The sequence below is a fragment of the Magallana gigas genome, chromosome 2, assembly GCF_963853765.1.
Source record: "Magallana gigas chromosome 2, xbMagGiga1.1, whole genome shotgun sequence".
In the NCBI taxonomy this organism is placed as follows: Eukaryota; Metazoa; Mollusca; class Bivalvia; order Ostreida; family Ostreidae; genus Magallana; species Magallana gigas.
Genome location: NC_088854.1, coordinates 50,581,497 through 50,602,929, shown reverse-complemented (window position 1 = coordinate 50,602,929; position 21,433 = coordinate 50,581,497). Strand labels below are relative to the sequence as shown.

Genomic DNA, 21,433 nt, shown 5'->3' with positions numbered 1-21,433 from the left:
TGTTTTTTATATGTACGTCTAGACAAGCCGAAGATAGCCGATACACCAACCACCATAGTAAATGAGAGTGATATAGCCATACTTAGTAGGGAAATCGTCAGTAATCCTTTATCAAATGTATCGTGGTATGATGGATCGGTGTTGTTGATGAGCATCCAGACGACAGTGACGACAGCTACATATATTATAGAGAAAGCCACATGTACAGATACACAGAATTTTACCCTTATTGCTAGTAACACAGTGGAGAGAAACGTGTCGGCGTTGGTGGAATTAATAGTTCATTGTAAGTGGGTTTTTTCTAGAAAATAAATCAAACTTATGTTAATTCATAACTTAATAAACAGATCTAATCTGACGATACACTGATTACTGTTAATTCAATTTATCGAAATTCTAGTGTTAAAGAATAAACAACAAATGGAAATAATTTTCTTTAATAGTTAGTAGAAATTAAAACCTTAAAGGATCACCTGTATATAACATTAGAATTTACCTAAAGGGGAAATCGATTTCCTGGAAACACTTTTAAAATCAAAGTTCATTTGATTTTTTCAACTGTACATTTTTCTAAAACTTATAAATTTTTATTTAGAACATACCATATTGCGCTAGTAATTCTTAAATTAACCTTTCAAGTTGGCTAAAACATTATTTTGCAGTAAAACTGTCTATTTCTCCATGAATTTTGGCTCAGAAATACATCAGAGCAGGCCTGTCCCTAAACAATTAGATATTTTGATAGGTTTTGATCAAATGCATAAACTAATTTTTAGAAAACCTCTGTCCTGAGGTCGAAATTTGCAAAATACACACATTTTGAAACTTACTATAATGGTTTATTTATATATGTACGTGTTACACACGTATGGTTTGTATAGCTCAGTTGGTTTCACCGTTGTTACTGCAGATTTAAAGTTGAGGGGGGGGGGGGGGGTTGGTATCCTGGTTCAATTCCACCTGTTAGCATATATTTTGAAATTATTGGATTGTATAAAAACCTTTTTATATTTTTTCTAAACAGAATTGTGCATTTCATATTTTACTCCGAATTGCTTCCTTTAATGCGCGTTTGCTTTTCAAATTGAAAACAGTTTTGAACAAGCATTTACTAAACTGAAAGCAATCAACCCTAACTATACCTTAGTAAGCACGTATAAGCACGATTTGTTTTATGAAACAGGAATAATTCACTCTGTTACTCGATACAAGTACCACGTAAAAAAAATCATGCCGAGCAAAAACTGTTGCGTTTGCCTTTCCAGAATATCTGTGGAAATGGTACAATTGTGGAGAAGTACAGCCAAAAAGATGCAGTTCGTTCTATGCGAAGAACGTGTGTCCTGGTGACATATTATGCCAAAACTGCAGGAGGGGGGTTTATAGATTAGAAATAAGGGTGGGTCAGTTTGAGTTTTCCGTCCTCTTTACATCCCGGCATCATGTGCATCCCCTTATACAAAGGATGCAGCTGTTAATACGGTCAAGAGTTCACTTGAATGGATAGTGAATGATGATAGTGTTTGAATGCCTCGTTAGAATCCTTCTACATCTAAAAACATCACTCTTCCTGTTATTTTTCTCTCATTTGAGAGACAATCTCTTGCGAGTGGGGTATGACTTTGACACGTCTAAACTTAGAAAAAAAATCCTTAAAAGTCTATCAAAATTAAATCACAGATTTACTCGATATGAGGTAAAGGATATTGCAAGATTTCTTTAAGAAACTTGATTTTAGAAAGGCTATAAACGTATGCAACGAATATCATTACAATCTAACCGATCTTTCATATGAACAGTTTGAAGATTTGTTTAGTGGTCTTTCGGCTTTTCCTCATCAGCAGTTCTATATGCTCGAGAGGCCACAGGTCTTTTACTTACACAATTAAGAACAGGATTTTCTCATTCTGTTCTTGCAATTTTGTTCAGTTTAACTGAAATCCAAGTTTCTTAAGTTGTTGCTTCAGCTAGGAAAGCTTTTCTTTAAGTTTGTGTATCTTTGTATTAAGGGTTCCCCATATCTCACGTTCCCAAATCATTGAAAATCACACTACTCTTTTTGCAAAACAACTATTTTCTGACTAGATAGAAGATACAGCCATTCCTGTAATGGACGGCACCTACGTGTATAGAAAAGTAGTTCCTGTGCTCAACAGCGGAGATGTTTCTCTATGCACAAAGGTCATCGTCTCATAAAACGTAGGATGATCACTAGTATTGATACTTATTTATTCTTGGCCATGGGTTTTGCGATGCAGTTGAAACAATTACAGACTTCGGCTTTGAGGTTGAAAAGCCAGTCATTCTTAACAAAACGATGAAACAGCATACCAGAAGAAGTCATTAGCTCAAGACTTGTCACAAAATATCTCCGTGTGATGGTAGAGTCTCTTAACAGTATATCAATAAGTTGGAAATTCCCCTCCAATGTTGTTACTAGTACGTATACAATTCATCGGAGAGTATATCAAAATTGCTGCAGCCTTAACAAATGCTTTAAGACCACCTCTTATTTCTGATTAACTACAAGACGAACAGTTTGTCCAACAAATGATATTAATGAAATTCTAACAAAATCATGTTATGAAAAAAGTGTCAAGTGTTAAAATTACAAAGAAAGAAAAGTGGGTTAGGCTTGATGCAGAAGCATTAGATGTCAAAATAGACTCCCTGTCACATCAGAACAATACTTAAGAGACATAACTTTTGACATTTATTAGTTGAATCAGGCAGTTAATTATGTAAGTGAACATGTTAGCAAACTGGGTAGTTATGTGTAAAATTAGAACGAAAATCCTTTCAACCTTATACATGTACATGTGGAAATATAATTTCGCCATGTATCTTTTTTAAAAGATGCAATTGATTGGAAGGGATCAATTATAGAGTCGGGTGCTGTGGCTATGTTTCTTCTGTTTTATGCGTCTTAAGGTTATGCTCGTAATCAGCCATATACACTTGTTCCTTCTATAAACATGAATTCTTTTATTGTTACAACATTGCAATAACGTTAGGTGCCTGCAGTTCTGTTTTATTTTTAAATATAAATGAATTTCAATTAGAAGAACAGAAAAATGTTTCAATCAAAAAGGGATATTCCAAATAGTAAACTTCTGCCCTCATTTTATCAGTTTGTGGAAAATCCGAAGAAAAATGTAAAGAGATTTTTATTAATAAACGAGGTAATAGGCCTTTCTAGTTGAATGTAGTAAGTTGAGGCGTTGTATGATCAATCGAACGGGGAAAGGGGGGCTATGAACGGGGGAGCAATGAAGTCCAAAATATACAGCTTAGTAATAAGGAAAACCCATGCTGAATTGGCTGTGTTCAATAAATTCGATAGGGTAGCGATGGGTACTTTATGTATTTTTAATTAAGGTTATTTTTTTATTATGAAAAAATATTTAACATCAGGAGCCTGTGAACAGAACAGCCTCGCCTATGAAAACAAGCGATGCTATATTTTTTTTAATGAATAACTGGCAATATTCTATAATATAATCCTGTTTTCAAGCAGTAGAGCTACATTTCAGTATCTTAATAAGGTATCTTAATATCTTAAATTTGCATTTTTTTTTACATTTTTCGAAATTAAATATATCTTCTTCAAAGAAATGAGTTGTTAAAGGACTGTATACACTAACGGGATAAGCAACTTCTTTACCACCAGGTGTACATTAACTTCCGAAAACATCATGCGTTTTCCTTTATCGTTTTCCTTTCACATTAAATACCACATTGCGTAAAACATTCGTACCAACAATAGACATTAATACAAAAACTTGCTTGTCAATCGTTGTGAAATACTAGTAAATAAATCCAAATAAAAAAACATTGCTTCTCATTAAAACAAATGAATGTGCTCTTTTGTTGATACGGATCTGTTTCATTAATTTTGAATTATTATGTTCAAAACTGAATGAGATATAAGGAGGAAAATACCCGATTTTAACGGCATATGTGAGAATTTATTCATCATAAACTGATTATTCTATACTGAAATGAAGTAAAATAACACATTCCTTATTCTTTAAAGGATATTGTGTAAATGTTTCCAGTAGAATAAAATAAAATTGATGAACAACTTTTAGAATTGCGTCACGAGATACTTACCTTCTCATTTTATTTAACTTCCTTATTTTTTTACTTACTATTATAGAAACTGCAGTACTTTTTAAACTTTATCGCCAGAAAACAGTATTTTATTAGAAAAGATTAGGACAAATTGATTCTCATTAAACATAACAGATTAAGCATAGACTCCTGTTATCTATATTTAAAACACATCTTTCGATGGCAACTTTATGAATCAAAGTACTGAAGTATTTTATCGATTATTATTTATCTTAAAATCAACGATATGTTATAGAACCTGCAGTACTTTTTAAACTTTATTGCCAGAAAACAGTATTTTTTAGAAAAGATTAAGACAAATTGATTCTTATTAAACATAACAGATTAAGCATAGACTCCTGTTATCTATATTTAAAACACATCTTTCGGTGGTAACTTTATGAATCAAAGTACTGATGTATTTTATCGATTATTATTTATCTTAAAATCAACGATGTGTTATCTTGCTTGGCAAGTTGTTTATAATCTCTATTTGAATTACGCACATTTTTATAATATGGATCCTCGGACTTTTCCGACAAGAATTTCAAGAAAACCTCTTATAAATCATGTTGTGTAATATTTAAAAATAGAATTGATTTCATCAAACTATGTATCGGTATTCGAAATATTTCAAAAAGTGTATGGATCCAACCAATAATGAACTCTAGTCTTGTTTAACCATGCCAGATGCTCGGCTGTCTCCGTTAATCTCCGACAAATAAGAGATACATGTACCAGGTCACGTGATAGCTTGATGATGCGACCTTTAAATATAGACTGACTCCGTGCTTGTCGGAGATGTACGGAGACAGCCGATGGTTGGACGAGAATATATTGAACTCTGGCGTAGGAATACATACGAATGCAAAAAACTTCTAAATTGTTCGTACTATTAAAATCTGAATATTTCTTAGGTATTTATTAATAGGTTACCTTTTTGAAAAATGCTTTGGTGTTCATTACATCGAATTTATCGATTATTATCAAGAACCAACTCTTGTCAGCGGTGATGATTTGTGCTTAGGTCCAAACACTGTTTCAGTCTCGGTTTGCCAGAGTAACTGCATAGGGTATACCAAAAATGATCTTTTTAAAGTTTCAATTAATATCTTTATATGCATTAAAATGATTGTACAATATATTTTTTTAATTTTAGGCAAACCTCATTTGTTTAAAAGAAACGTTACACTCGGAGTTAGTGACACCATAGGGATTGCATTTTCAATGACAGTAATTGCGTATCCTGAGCCTCTTTATGAATTAAGATACGACAATGGAACAAGGAACACGCGGATGGTGAGCAGTATAAGCAGGAATGCAGTGAATAATTTTACTATCCATTTTAAACAGACAGTTGTAGAGCAAGACGATTATGGAATTTATCATCTCTTAGTCAACAACGCGCTTGGAGAAAGTATTGTGATTTTGAATGTGTTACCACAAAGTAAGTATTGTTTTTCGCGATATAAAAGACAGTTCATTTAACTCAAAATCTTCTTGGTTCTATATATATAAAAATCAAAATTAATATATTCAATTAAGCAACCAGGTCGATTAGCTAAGTTGAAATTTAAAGCATGTTTTATATCCAATTGATGATTTGATTACAAATATTTTACTACTATCATTTTATTAAAATAGCAATATGAGAAAATATTATGACACATTTTAATCAAGTACTGTATGAGTACGATTGGTGCTGAAAGTTTAAGGTTGTAAAAATTATCAAAATGGATATTTTTCTCTTGTAGTTAGTCACATAAATGGTCGGTGTCTGTTGTTTTCATGCGTGTGCCAATACTTAAATAAAGTTCTAAATAAATCGGCAAACTTATGAATAAAACCAATCATTTTTTTAATGATGCTAATTTTAATGAAATTGTGGTTTTAACTAAGAAAATGAAAACATACTATTAAAAAAAAATAAGTTGGGTGAATTTAAAAACATGGCTGACGGACTGACCGGCAGACTGAATGTTAAGTACTGTTTTAATAACAAACTTAATTATTATACTTTCATACTGAAATCTGATTGGTTTAGACGCAGTTGGTAATCCGTTTTATTACCCTCAGCGTTAGCAACGCACTTGGCAACGGGTAACACAACGGATTGTTACATGCGCGTATATTATGCGCGTACGGTTCGCCATAGAATTCACTTCATTTTTATATAAAAGCAGTAAAGTGTTCTCTTAAATTAAGACATTCAGTATAATAAAATAAATAGTGACTGTCTGGGAGGGTAACTGTTGAAATTGACACCCCGAGACAACCATTGTCAACCTCCGCTTCTCGGTTGTCTCGGGGTGTCAATTTCAACAGTTACCCTCTCAAACAGGCACTATTTATATAGTGTCAAATTCATGCAAAGCAATTTTATCATTTTTCGTTTTCTTGAAAAACTATCATATAAGAAAACTATCTCTCTCGCGCTTAATAGCGTTTTAATCATTGAAATTAATTTAAATTTTCGATGACAAAGTAGAAGATTGCACACCCCGAAGTTTGTAGCTTATTTTTAACACAACTGTATACACTGTCTTTCGAGAAAGGCCGTAATAATGTTTTAAATAACACAGACAAGACATTTTTCAAACGCACTGATTTTTTTTTACCAATAACAGGAAAACCAAATACGCCAATAATTTTTGAAATAGAATGTGAAGTAACGAGTGCCAAAGTACAGTGGAAATCATCTTTTAATGGCGGAGATACGCAGACATTTACTGTCACTGCCATTTATGGACAGTATAAAAAATTGAATCAAATACAATATCTGACAAAGGAGAAAATAGAATTCATTCCGCATACATTCAAAATCTTCAACCCTCTACAAGGTACTTGCTGTACGTTTCTGCACGGAACCGTCATGGATCGATCTCGTCTGAAAACATCACCTGCACAACATTAACAGGTAAAAATAACTACTAAGAGGACATTTTATGAACTTAAAAAACAGTAAATTAAAACAGCTATCTATACTTATAAATTAAGGCATTTTGCAAATAAAATAAAAAATGACTGCACCAGAGTAATTGCTTACACCTTAGGTATTTCAACACATGCGTGATGATGTCCTTAAGGTATATTTTTTTTAACTGATGAGTTATTTTTGTAAAATTTATCAAAAATCTACTTCCGTTTTCGATAAACAAGCCCGAAATAGCAAATATGAGGTCGAGGTGGTCGTGGACATGCGATTCTAGAGCTGTGTAATAATGTTATTTGCCTGTTTTTTTAGAGCATTCTAGAAGTTTTTCCATAATAACCGGAAGTGCGGCTGCTGGAGGAATTACCCTAGCAATTGTCGTCATTGTTGTTGTCGTACTTCTTCGTAGATTCAAAAAGCGAGGTTTTTAAATCAATTATTCATCTGTCGTTATCTTATATCAAGTCAATTTATCAAACTACTGGACGGACTATTGAATGACCCTTTTCTTCAATTTAAATATAAATCCCTTTAAAAAGTTTTTCTAAAATAACATTTCCCTGGTGGTTGTTAATCTCTACATTTGTTGACTTTAAATATATAGGGAGAAATGAAGAATTTAACAACTAAAATGATATATTTTCTATAAAACGTATAAACTCTCTTTTTCCAGACAACCATGAGAGGAATAACGATAGGTAGGTAAAAAGATGTACCCGCTGTATAATTTTGATTTGTATAATCGGTTTCTCTGGTAGTTTTTACCCCATTGTTTCACTCTTAGCTTAATATAAGTGGAATTATTGAAATGTCAACTTTACCCTACTGTAGTCCTATCTTAATTTGATTAAAATACATCCATTTTTATCAATATATATGCAGTTGCATTTTATGTGATATAAATTGTTCATGTTTTTTATAAAAAATACTTCATAGAGTCCGAGTTCACATTTTTAATTTCAATAGATATTAAATTGTATCATATGAAATCTAATTTAATTTATTTTTCAATTGAACATCTTTTAATAATGTAATTTATATCTTATCATCATATATGTTTTCATGTAGTTTCAAAATATTTGTTTATGTGATAATACTTGTGAGATTTTATTTTGTATAATATGCATTCAACGGTGCAAAAATTCACCAATTATTTTAATCTTTTTAAATAAAGAAACTTAAATAAAGAACCAGAAACGACTTCCATTCATTAAGAATCTGACTACAGATATATACTTTAATGCTGTACTCCATACAGGGGGTCAGAAGATAATACATGCATTTGAATTATATAAATCAACATATATTTAACTTGTTACAGGAATGACCCTATGAGAACAAATGAAGATGCATCCCATTACACAACACTTGCGGGTAACTGTTTTGGATGTCATTATGACCTATATATATTTCATTAACTTGATGCCAGTTTTACCATCATCATGTGTATCAGTTTTACTCAAAATGTCAAAAAATATTAAATATATTATTATTTATGTTAATGTTATTTTATTAGACAAATTTTCTACAAATTTTTAGAGTATAAATATTTACTACAAAGTGCTGTTTACATGTTGAGCGTGCTTATTATCATACTGTAAACAAACTAAACGTTGTCAAGTAAACAGATAGCAATCCGACCAAGTAGCTTACGAAACATTTGATAATTTTAATCAAACATGGCTCAAAATAAAGCTTTTCTGAGTTAAAAGATTTTTTAATCAATGATAGAGTCTAGCTTGAATATAAGTTCTGTTAATATATAATAAAAATATGCATGCAAAGGTACATTTATTTGGCCTATAATATTAAAATTGTGAATTAGCTTTCAAATAAATGAGAGTAACACAATCGACATTTTGAAAAATCCACAAGAAAAACCTAACAGCCCCTCCTACACTCTCTAGGTAGTTATACACGTAATAGTTATATGCAGTGTGCCAATTCCCAAGCCATCTTCTAAATATACCATCGTCTTATGCCAAGGTTTGGAATTCAAATACCACTCTCTCCAACCTAAAGCCATAACATCACATAAAGCCTCAACCTTTATTGATTGACATCCAGGTGTTTTATTGGATGTCATTTAAACCTACACATATTTGGTTATGCCTATAGGTCAAAAACTAAAATGTTTTTGTAAAACTATAGCTGTGATAGTAAGGTCATCTTTCCAAATCACGACTAATATATACGGTCCTTTTATACCTTTGAGATAGGACTCGCACATAACATAATTTAATTTATGCATGGGTTATTTTATTTAAGAAAAATATTCAAATTCTGTTTTACAGAAAGGCAAGAAAACGGGTAAAACAAATTCTCATTCTCTCTCTCTCTCTCTCTCTCTCTCTCTCTCTCTCTCTCTCTCTCTCTCTCTCTCTCTCTCTCTCTCTCTCTCTCTCTTAAAGACTATCTGAAGTAATGTCATTTCTGTTTTAATGCTGAAAAGTTTGATGAGCTACAACATTCTTATTCTAAAATAAAATTGAATTTGTATGCAGATCTGAAATTTTAAAGAAAAAAATACATTAAATTCGATTGTAATTCAATTGCTAATTGTATATAATTTCACCCCAATATTATTTTATTGCAGTCAAATGTATGAGAGTTTGAAAAATGCAGAAACTACAGAGAACCGAAACATCTGTGACAAGCAGATGATCGACAAGAACCCAAAAGGTAAAATGCATGGAAGATATTTTCTTAAAGTTATATTCAAATTATTCATCTCTATGAATTGTTAAATATTGGTTTCATTTCACTTTACATATCTTAAAATGTGTTTAACACAATAATAAACCAAGAAATATTAGCAAATCCATGCATCACATAACACTTATATTATAACCGATAACGGTAAAATATACCGTAATGATCCCAATGACGTCATGCAACAATCGAAAGACCTTCGGTATACACTGAGATTGTTTTAAAGTTGGCCGACGGACCATCATTGTATTCATCAAGTATTCATCATTTTTTACAGTTACATGTCTATATTACGTACACTACCAGTCTTTAAAAATACTAGAAAATTTCAACTGAAACTATTCTAAAAATTACTATGTAATTTATTGTATCTAGTTCTCTTTTAAATCCAACAGTTTGTTGTTTAGTGGTTAGATTATATATTTTTTTCTTTGTACTAACTTTACGCTGATATTTTGCTGTCAAAACTTCGATGTAACCGTAATACAATCCATACCAGTGAATAATTACTTTTAATACATGTGACTGCAAATAGCTGTATCTTTTCTTTGATGACAGATATGAATAGATAGAAGTATGCAAGTGTTTCTCGAGGTTGATGTAACATGTCACATTTCTATCTATAGATTTGTCTGAAATATACGTCAACCACTCAGTGAAGGCGAATAATACGGAATACATAAACCTCTCGTTCTCGACGTAACAGCTTCTTCGTGATTTCAACCAACTAGGGATGATTTTGGTGGATGACACGCTGCATTTGATGGGACTTTTTGATTTGTGTTTGCCTTTACTCTTACTCAGTTGACCCGTAAAGACTGCAGCCATTTCTCTCCTCTTCTATATGCCTGTATAATTTTGTAACTCATAAAAATAACCTTTTGCGATGTTTTAAAACAATTCCATACTTTGAATACAAATGCTGAGTGTTTTCGATTGATTAACAAGCATCATAAACTGGAGATATATTCCAATTCCTTTTGCCCATTGTTATTTCAAATACATTGTAGTAATTATAATTAAGTTTTTCAATATCATTTTCATTTATGTTTTTTTAGACCTTATATTTCTTTTTGCAGTTTATTTCATCAATTTTAAACACAGAATAAATACTCATCTTTATTCGTATTAAGATACATAGAACTTTGTACTCTGAGGTATATAAAAGAATAATAGAGCTTGCTTTTAAAACAGTGTATTTTATTTTTAAACCATGTTATGATTGTTTATGAAAACAAAAACAAATCATGTTAAAAATATTGTCAGATTATTTTAAACATTGTAGAGAATAGTTTTTACAGACTTGTTTTCCAATTACTTATAAAAACATTTTCAAAACTGTTTTTTAACTTTTACCGCATTAATGTTATTTTCACATATTAAGTAACTAGACTGAAGAGAATTTTTGAAACAATGTATATTGTTAAGACTTATGTATTATGAAAATTATGTATAGCATTACGTTTTTGAAATACCGTCAAGATACAGTAGATTTTATAAGTATGTGTGTAACTTTTAAAGTAAAGTATACCCGATTATTAATCATGCATGTTTTATTGATACAAGAAATATTTAACACTAGGAGATAATTAGCGGCGCTACAATATACATATATGGTGTGTGGATTTGTGTCTACTAGAATGAGTACTAGTATTATGGTATGATTACAAGAAACAGAAAATTGTTTTTACATGATTCTTTGTGTACTTTATTTCTTTCTTTGCGCATTCATATATTCCCGTTGCAATCAGTCCATTTGTTCCCCTTGATTTTTTTCCAACATCACAATTGCAAAGACAAAGAAAAGTAAAGAAATTTTGATTTGACGTTAACTGTACCTCAACCATCGGTATCTAGAAGAACCCAAAACAATCATGTAAGAATATTTTAAAGTTATCCTATTTACGATAACAAGTATTTCATTCACTATGCCAAATATCAGACTATCGAGTAAGTAAACACGAATTTTTGTTTACAGCGTTGTCCCGCTCTTTAAACTCTTTTCAGTGAATATTGCGATCTGGACTGCAATTGCTGGGCTGAAAATTATGGCATCATATACATGTAAACAGCACGTCTTACTGCCATGATAACTGAAAAGCGTTCTATACTGTATAATTCTGTTGCACGATAACTTTCTTGTTAAGGTTTATGTAAGCAAACGCTTAAAATACCATGAATTGAAGATTAGCACATTTTAAATACGCAAACTGAAATAAAAGAATATATAGAAGACTTAAAAACTTATTATTTTATTGTCATTTTTTCAATAACAAATTGGCTCGTATTCAATATATCTTCTTCAAAGAAGAAATACAGTTACAAGAATGGGAGTTTTCGTTTCATATAAACTGTTCTTAAACTCTTGTACAAATTACAATGACACTCTAATGGGCTTCAGACAACACGAATGCCCCCTCATTAAATTAATTCATTTTTTTTACATTATCCTCCATGCTTGAAAACTAAAATTAACTACATTTATTCATCATTTACACAATTTCACTTTAATACGTATACACAATTAGTCATTTATTTATCAAATCAAAACACTGCAAAAATCAATATTTTTTTGTAATTCATGTTCGACAATACATGTTTGAAACAAATTCAAGTTAATAAATGGGTAAGCCTCACTGTGTGTACACAAACTTTGGGATGCAATCACAATACAAAGTAGGTCGTCACCATATTGGAAAATTCTCCCGCGGTATTGTTTTCATCTATGGATCTTAACATTATGGCTACCCACTTCATCTTGGCAGGAAACTGTACAGTGACGGTTTCAACTTGACCTGCCTCCTTAGGTCTGCCAGAGGTATCTCCAAGCATGTCTTTCTTTACTAACATTCCCTTCTTAGGATTGAGGACAAGAGCTGTTCCATTGGTGTGGTAACGAATCTCGAATGAGGAAGCTGAAATGCGTTTGAAATTGCAATATGAAGGATATCGTTAATCAATTGGCATACATGCACAACATTTTATTTTTTCATATAAAGAATACCTCTGCCTTTGTCTAGGTTACTCCCAGTGGCTGTCCAAGACAGAGACACCTTTCTATCCTTTCTGTTCACCCTGGTAACTGTTAAATCGTTGATTCTGGCGGGGGGATAATCGTATCCACAAGACAAGCTGTCCCAGCGATGGTCCACGTGGAATTCTCCTGAGGATGTGGATCTCTTCAGACGATGTCTGAGTGGTATCTTCTCTGTATGATAATCCAGTCTTGGTGCATGGAGATCATGCTGGTCATCTTCTGAAAAAGTGGAGTAAAGTTAAGCTTTTGTAACTTTCCATGTGACTTTTAAATTTTACGCTAAGCTGTAGGTTGGTTTTTTTGGTTTGTCCCAAAATTTACCCGTGTCTTTTTCTGTAGGTAGTTGTATTTCGTAAGTCCTGTGAATTTCTGAGTTGGTCAAAACATCTTCTATCATAACCTCTACGTAATGTCTTCCTTGAGATTCAATTTCCGTGAAAGAATTGGAATAGATTCCATCATTTTTCATTATATCGAAGCCTAAAAGATAACAAATTTCCAATCTAAACAATCTTAAATTAACTGATATTTGCGGCAAACGAGTATTCATAAATCTTAAGCATATGAATGTGAAATTACAACATATATCAAACAGTTCGACAACATTTTAAGCTTGTAGCAGGTGTTCTAAAAAACACGACATAAAAAGAACTTACCGCCACCGGAATCTCTAAGTGGTATCACGGCTACTTTCCTGTCCTCGTGGTACACATGCGCAGTAACGTTTGCGTTCACCACCGGATGTCCCCCATTCATGACCTCAGCGTACACGCCTACACGCGGTGGGGAGTGTTCGTGAAATACTTTCACCCAAGCGTTTGTTCGAATGGGAACCTCGTCCTCTGATATAATAGGTTGTAACATGACCAACACATTTATCGACTCCTTATTTGGCGTCTTATTCTTTATGGTAATGGACCATTTTCCTTGCTATGTAAAGTGAAAAAGGAAAAATCTTTAAAACCTCTTTAAAGGTCATATTCCAAACTGTCTGTATAAATAGAAACATACCTCATTATGTGATACTAAACTGGTAAGTCTAATATATCTTAGTTTCCTATCTGTTGACTTGTATGTACATTCCGAGCCATTTGGCGCCACGACTTGTACAGAGGGTTCGGAGGCCGAGTAGTGCAGTCGTATCGTCAGTTCGCCGCGAAGTGAATCATCCAGACTGAATTCCGAATGGTATGCTGTGTCTCCATCAAGCTCAATGTTCTCGTTTGAAATCTAATTAATTGGGTAAAGTTATTTTAAAAATTTACGGTAAATATCTATCAACCTTCATTTAAGCCTTGAAATTTGAAATTCTACATATTGAAGCTACCTGTACAGACACGTCCTTTTCATCGTGTAATTTGTCCGACAAGCGTTGAACCGCATAGAAAATGGACCTCTGGTTCCTTGATTCAGCATGTCCACCTGCAAAAGAATTTAATCGGTGTTCATGTATATGTCTTTTAAGAACGTTGTGAACTGTTTTACTTTGAAGCTGCACGGGTTCTACCTTGTAATCTGATTTTCTCCATATTTTCTATTCCATTCTCCCCACAGTGGATGAAGTGCGGCGTAATGCCTGTGGTTGCCATCTCTTGCAGAACCTCTGTCTCAAATCCAGATTGGTTGTTGCAAGAAATGACAATCAGATGAAATTCCATGCCTTCTTTGGTTGAATTGCTCTTCTTAAGAATCTTAAAGATAACAATTAAAGTGAAAATGCATGTTTGAAAACGCTTACCATGGATAGTGTTGGTTCTGTAAAAGTGAGAAAAAAAATTGTAAATATCTACCTCAATCCCTCTTCGAATTCGAGACCGCATTGTAGACAGAGAATAAAACTGGTCAATGCTTTGTAAAGAGGATTTTACGGCGGCGGACCTTCTGCTCCGCATTCTAGTGCCCTTTCTATGAGCAGCATTGGTGATTATTGCTACTTTGGTTTTGTCATCAAAGCCTTCCGTCAGAAAGTGGTCTACTGCCTGGTGAAGCCGCAGTCTTTTATGAAATTCCTTTAACAAGTTGAAAATTCGTATTTAAAAAATATGTATGTTTTTAAAAACAGGGTATGATTTTCTTAAAAACAGCTCAATAAATAAATTAATTCACATTAGTTGTTTTTTATTTTAAAAGAAAGTCGTGTTAACTATTCTTTTAATTTTTTCCCTACAAATCAACAAGATGTTGCTTTAATGGAAATAATGCTGATACTGTACTTCAATTCTATAAGTTTCTCAAGACGAAATTTTGAAACCTAGCTATATATGGGGGTGTAATGAAATCAACACCCAATGTTCATGTATTTCTCCTCTACCCTGGCCACGTACCTGTGGCGGGTCGAGGACCACGGCCAGACGCCTCCGTCTCCGAGAGGGCGCCCTGAAAACAATGAACTGGGGCGTCAGCTGCGAGTCTGACAAGGAGCCTGGTGGATTGGCGTTGTTAAGGAAGTCGGGCGTGTTGCTAATGATGTCCCACGTGCTCCGGTGGCTACACAGTCTGTTTTGGCGGTTCGGGGGTTCCACATTGTGGCTAAAATGCCCCGGCGTCTGGTCATCGTCGCAAAAATCTTTTATCTGTAATATAACAGAAATTACTGTCTAAATCTTTTTTCTGTGTAAAATACAGTGTTCTATATTTATGGAATAACAAGAAATTCATACAGCAAATATATAAGCAAACAACGTTATCACAAGTACATATATTTTAAATTTCAAAGTTATACTTAAACAGAATTGCATGGAAAATAAGGTACGATACAGCTGCCAATGCATGTAAACAGTAGCAAGTAGCAGATACTATGTTAAAACTAAAACATGTACTTGCAATATACACACAAAAGTCAAATGCAGTAAATTATAAGCTAAAAGTAAATTGGTATATGTACATGCAAACTATACTCATTGATAATACGCGCTAGGTAAATTATATACATTTACGTGAAATACCCACCTTTTGTTTTCAAAATCAGCATAATATATGCTTATTATTTTACACTATCACATATAAATGTTACACATATAAGCATATATGCTTATTATTTTACACTATTATATATAAATGTTACATATACTTGTTAACATTGCAGTTACATAACTAACACTATACGGCAACTACGTTATAATATGTGATACATCCACACACAGATTATATATTTACAAATGAAACAACAGCGTGCAGTGGTATTATCTGGACATAATCAAATCTCAAATACACCACAGGTTATACATGTACATAAAGTTACAAGTAGCCCATAACACTAACTCTAAGATTACATGTTATACACACAAATACTGCTTAAGTTACAAGTAGGCAGCCAAAATTATGCTATTCTACAATTATACGGTTGTAGAACTCTGTAAAAGTACTCGGCTAAAAGTTACACTTCGATTACAAACTATACAAACATAAAAGAGAATCATATAACATGTAATACATGCACGCAGAAAACTTGTTGCTGTTAGTAATGTCAACACAAATTGTGGCGAAGAATTTTCTAACAGAGTATCTGTGTTAATCCAGCATGTAGAGGAATTACCTCTTGTATATATGAGTGGTCCATCATTGACGCTGTTCCCTGGTTGTGGGAGGGATAGGGGTAATAAACACATCCCTCCGGGAATTCGCCAGTGTCAGGGTCTATAGAATCATAAGAACAAATTTGGATACCAGACTGAGTCTTTTTCATAATTCGTCCGCGCAGTCCGGTGGTACACCGCACGGGATCCGCCCTACCGACTGTTGTAGAGAAATAAAATTGGTTCTCTCCAGGGTTGGGGTACTCTTCAAACACCCCGTACCAATACTTTGCAAACTCGTGAACCAGGTATTTTTCTGCAAGATAATGCATTTTTACAAGCTTTGAATCTGATATATTTTCAGCATTCTTTTTGTCATATATAATGAGAATATTTATTTTTAAAATGTCATTGTATTCAATTAGTCGCACAATCAGCAAAAACGGATTTTTAAAATTTTCAAGTATAAAACGAAGTGAAGTTGCAATTCAATGAAGATTGGGCAAATATTAGCATTCTCTCTGTTTCAAAAATAAAAAGACTGCCTGTACATTGGTCAATATGTACTGATACTTACCGGGTTTACCTTGGACCAGAGGATGTCTGCTATTAAATAAAACGTCCGTCCGTAGCTGTATGTGTATCCCCCTGTGTCCGCACCCTGCGTAGCTCCTGGTCCGGGGGTAGCTCCTCCGGGAGACGGAGGAGGGGTCGGATATAATAATGTCGGCATCCCTGAGATTAACACTGGTGGAGTCCTTGTCCGCCAGTCCGCTAGACCACGTGCTTGGAATGAGGAAGAACACTTTCCGGAAATACGCTCGATGTCGAGTAGCTGCATACAATACTTTGGACGAATCTGTTATTATTTTCTAAAAAAAAAAAATGATTTTTTTGTAAAAGTTCTTTAGGGTTTATGAATAGAGAAAGGTTTTTTTAAATATCATTATCAACATAGATCTTACTGTTTTCACTAGTAGAGAAAAATAGGTTCAAAATTTTATTTTTACAAGACTTTTACAAGGCTTACTCTATCTTCCGTAATTTAACTGTTCACATTATATCAGAAATTTAGAATTGTAATTTCTGTCATAAAACATAAGAATGACGAAAATAAGGTTACATGAAAAGAACATGTAACTCATATAGTAACTACAGTTATCTTATGTAAATTTTTTTATCATATATCAAAGTTTTGAAGATAATGGGTTACCTTTAAACTAGTAAGCATCTGGGCATTCTCTTTGACACTTTCGTGGATAGCGACTACCACCAATTCATATCCATTGTTTTTTATTCTGATATGGGTTCCCGCGGAGTGTCGAAGGGTGACAACAAATATCAACAGCAAATACAAAAACTTCATGTTGAACTCACAGTCTTGGTTCACTGACACTTTTTTGTTTTTAAAATACGGCAGTGAGGTTGAAGGGTCTAACTTTTATCTTGGCAACACCGGTATCATGGTCACGTGGTTGTGACAGTTTTCCCGACCCCGGAATGCAGGTCCTGTACCGAGTGTATCATACCTATCCCTTCTCACTGATTTCTTACCGGTTACAAAACAACGCATTTCAATCTTAAAATTGCAAAAGACAAGTTAACAAACAACAAGATTTTCATCGTAAAATTGTTTACGATACCAGTAGATGGTGCAAGATAAGCTAATACTAAATACATATATTTTATATCATATTTTACAACGTACTATAATATCGAAGTAAATATCATAATCCAATCACAAAACATTTGAAGATTTCGAAAAAAAAAATGTGCAAGATATTCTATACAAAAACATGTCTTTTATATCTAAATTATATATATACTAATAAATCATAAATTATCATAATATATTTGAACCAACTTTCCTGGCAGTGAGCGGCCACCGCGCTAACCACTTGGCCATCTAGGCAAGACAAAATTCCGTGCATCATCGAGAAAAATAATTTTGTCTTGCCAAGATGGTCGAGTGGTTAGCGCTGGTCGATCATTGCAAAAAGAGTGGCCACGGGTTCCAGAGGTCGTCAGTCCAAGCCTCGGCCGGGGCACGGGTGGAGCTCCAACATAAAGAATTTCCCTGAGCTTTCCGTGTCAAAATGTTTGCGCTTATTATTTAAACAATAAAATGCTTTATTTGATGATTCATTCGGAATATGAAGGTAGCGATCAATGCAGAAAAATATTATCGTGGGTTATGTATATAACCCGCATGAATCATCAAAGAAAGCATTTTATTGTTTATATGAGAATCTTCCTTTTAGTTAATCAATAAATTGATTATAAAAAGTATGTAAAATTCACTAAAAATTACTGTTAATTTACATAAGTACGTTAGCTAAAAGAAACAGCCAAATCGTCTCCTGTGAGACTTTGAGTCTGACATCATCATGATTATTTCCTGCAGTCCGTGATTTTTCTTATTTTGCTGTAGGTTTCGACCAATCGATAAAGAGGGCGTGTCAATTTCAGTCCTGTCAGTTTCCTGTCAGTTTCAGCTAATTGTAGATTCCGGCTAATTTATAAACGGGGCGTGTAGATTTCAGTCTGGCTGTTTCTGTAGAGCTATGAATTAACTAAAAGTTTCCGTAAGAAATAGAGGTAATAATACTTGGTAGATGTTAACATAAACTGATATTACTTGATTAGTTGATAGATGCTATATAATTAGTCGGTACATTTACCTCCCTGACATATTGATGGTCCATCATTGATGCTGTGCCATTTGCTCTGTAAGGATAAGGAATATACGCACATCCTGCAGGAAACTCCCCTGATTCAGGATCGATAGAAGAGAAGAGGCAGAACCCCTGAGCATTTTTTATGATTCCACGAAGTCCTACTGTACATCTGACCGGATCAAGCCTACCAAATGTGGTCGAAAAGTAGAACTGGTTTTCCCCGGGGGAAGAATATTCCTCAAACACCCCGTATCGCAGCTTAGCAAACTCGTGAACGATGAACTTCTCTACAAGATGGTTGACAAGAAGTCAATCAGATAATTAGATATTTAATCTATTCTACATACTGTAAACGTGTTATAGATGACGATTTTGCAGAACATTTTGCGGAAATTGATTTTTCAAAAGATTAGATATAGCACAAACATGTATCTTAGAACCGTTTTAACAAGAGCTTGGACTTAAGGCAGAAAGTGATAAACTCCGATTTAATTAATGAAGGCGGGGTCTACTAATGGTTAACTGTCCAGCCATTGTCTGCATACATTGAACGCAATGGCACTCGTCCGACTTCATCCAGATATGTAAATTTCGCTGAAACAGCGTCAGTTTCATACATCAGAGCAAGTTTTTGACAGTCTATGGATATTAATGAGGTTCTCTTAGCGAATTAGAGGAAAGGAGGTCAATATTTGAAAGCTTGTTTTGATTAGCAAACTAGAGAAAAACATCCTATACCGAAAGTCCAAGCTCTTGTAAAAACGGTTCTATTTAGCCCATCTCTGAATTATATAATCGCATGCAATTTGACAATGTACTTCACTTAATTGGGGGAAATTTTATTCCGCTTAAAGTGCAAAATATAATGCACAGCCAAAAGTAATACGTTTACAATTATAGAAGGTGGATACCTGGTGATCGCTGAACAAGGGGGTGGCTGTTACTGAAGATGTCGGTCAACAGTTGGGTATGGAATCCTTGGTGACCACACCCTGCATACATTCTGGTATGAGAAAAGTTCCTTCTGGTGCTCCTTGGCGCCGAGAAGATGATGTCGGCCCCGCTTATAGTCACGGAGGTGGAGGGTTTGTATTCCGGCCGGTTGGTCCATGTATTTGGGAGGAGGAAGAAAATCTTCTGGAAGTAGGCTCGATTCCGAGTGGCTGTGTACAGGACTTTGGAGGCTTTAGTAAACGTAGTCTGGATTCAAAATCAGAATAATTTTCAATATCAATTGTCTATATAGTTCTTTAGGGTAAACGTATTCTTAAATATAAGTGCGATTGAAATAATTCCATTCATTATACACATTCTCACACAAACTAGTACTCTTATCTATTTCAGATTTATTTATGGTTTTGATGATATTGCACTTTTAATCAATCTCTAAATGATTTTTCTTTTGACATGTTCGGAACTTGTTGTCTATTCTTGCTTCTTTGACTACAACTGACCTACCTAATAATCTACAAATAATATATGTCCTTGTATTCTATGGTTAAATCTGACTATTTCTCTGACTACTATTGATATATCTCCTAAAATTGTCTTCTACCGATACCTTTGACTATTATTTTGACTACTCTTAAAACACGTCGTCTACCGATACATCTGACTATTACTTTGACCACTCCTGATAAACGTCCTTGAATTCTACCGATACATTTGACGATTATTTTGACTACTACTAATACATCTCTGTGTTTTATCGATACATCTGACTATTACTTCTACTGTTTCTTATTTATTTTATAGATTTCCACTTAATTAAGGTACGTATATTATTTCTACTACCGATACCATTCATTTTTTTATTCATCTTAGTCTACATTATGAATACATTGATTGTCTTCTCTGATACATCTGATTGTCTACCATTGATCCATGATTACCAACGTTTTAACCATCTGACTGTCTACAACTAATATTGATACACATATAATTGATAATCACCAATACATCTACATGACTAATACATCAACATGACTAATACATCTACATGACTAATACATCTACATGACTAATACTTCTACATGACTAATACATCTACATGACTAATACATCTACATGACTAATACATCTACATGACTAATACTTCTACATGACTAATACATCTACATGACTAATACATCTACATGACTAATACTTCTACAACTCATCGTCTACAGCTGATGTATCTGTGATACATTTGATCGTCCATTGTCCGTACCTTGATTTTTTCAAACAGAGCGGGATTGTCCGGGACACTATCGTGCACCGCCACCACCAGTAGTTGATATCCATTGTTGGATATCTTCAAATGGCTCCGAGTCTCTAAAGCACAGGCACCAGTCATCAAACACATGAATAATAAGAATTTTAGAAGTTCCATACTTTCAACAAGTGTAAGCACCTAAATGGCGATGAAATAAGTCTGATACTTGTAAGATAAATTATTACGCAACAC

General features: G+C 33.7%; 1 protein-coding gene and 1 long non-coding RNA gene across 2 annotated transcripts; one reads left to right on the top strand and one right to left on the bottom strand.

The window, feature by feature from the left end:
* The first annotated feature begins 18 nt into the window (after positions 1 to 18).
* Positions 19 to 10,964, top strand: LOC105321576 (uncharacterized). Its single transcript, XR_010711282.1, has 9 exons — positions 19 to 286; positions 5,273 to 5,560; positions 6,741 to 7,030; positions 7,358 to 7,468; positions 7,719 to 7,743; positions 8,367 to 8,419; positions 9,340 to 9,355; positions 9,642 to 9,727; positions 10,384 to 10,964. It is a non-coding gene; the product is annotated as an uncharacterized lncRNA (long non-coding RNA).
* Positions 10,965 to 12,033: 1,069 nt separating this feature from the next.
* LOC105339231 (calcium-activated chloride channel regulator 3A-1) lies at positions 12,034 to 21,416 on the bottom strand. The gene is made up of 15 exons (XM_066072040.1): positions 21,197 to 21,416; positions 19,899 to 20,187; positions 18,991 to 19,274; positions 17,523 to 17,747; positions 16,887 to 17,181; positions 16,330 to 16,625; positions 15,119 to 15,367; positions 14,585 to 14,803; positions 14,302 to 14,485; positions 14,122 to 14,216; positions 13,806 to 14,024; positions 13,451 to 13,724; positions 13,116 to 13,274; positions 12,762 to 13,013; positions 12,034 to 12,672 (listed from the first exon to the last, which is right to left on the bottom strand). Exons 1-15 carry the CDS (start codon positions 21,356 to 21,358, stop codon positions 12,422 to 12,424), a joined length of 3,453 nt encoding a protein of 1,150 aa, XP_065928112.1. The 5' UTR covers positions 21,359 to 21,416; the 3' UTR covers positions 12,034 to 12,421.
* Between the last annotated feature and the right edge of the window lie 17 nt (positions 21,417 to 21,433).

What these genes read in the sequence shown, in the direction of transcription:
- LOC105339231 (XM_066072040.1), bottom strand. Translation starts at nt 21,358, where the DNA reads ATGGAACTTCTAAAATTCTTATTATTCATGTGTTTGATGACTGGTGCC. An exon ending in TGGTCCTCGACCCGCCACAG is followed by an intron (nt 14,804 to 15,118) that starts GTACGTGGCCAG and finishes AACTTGTTAAAG; the next exon opens with GAATTTCATAAAAGACTGCG. An exon ending in AAAAGGACGTGTCTGTACAG is followed by an intron (nt 14,025 to 14,121) that starts GTAGCTTCAATA and finishes CCAATTAATTAG; the next exon opens with ATTTCAAACGAGAACATTGA.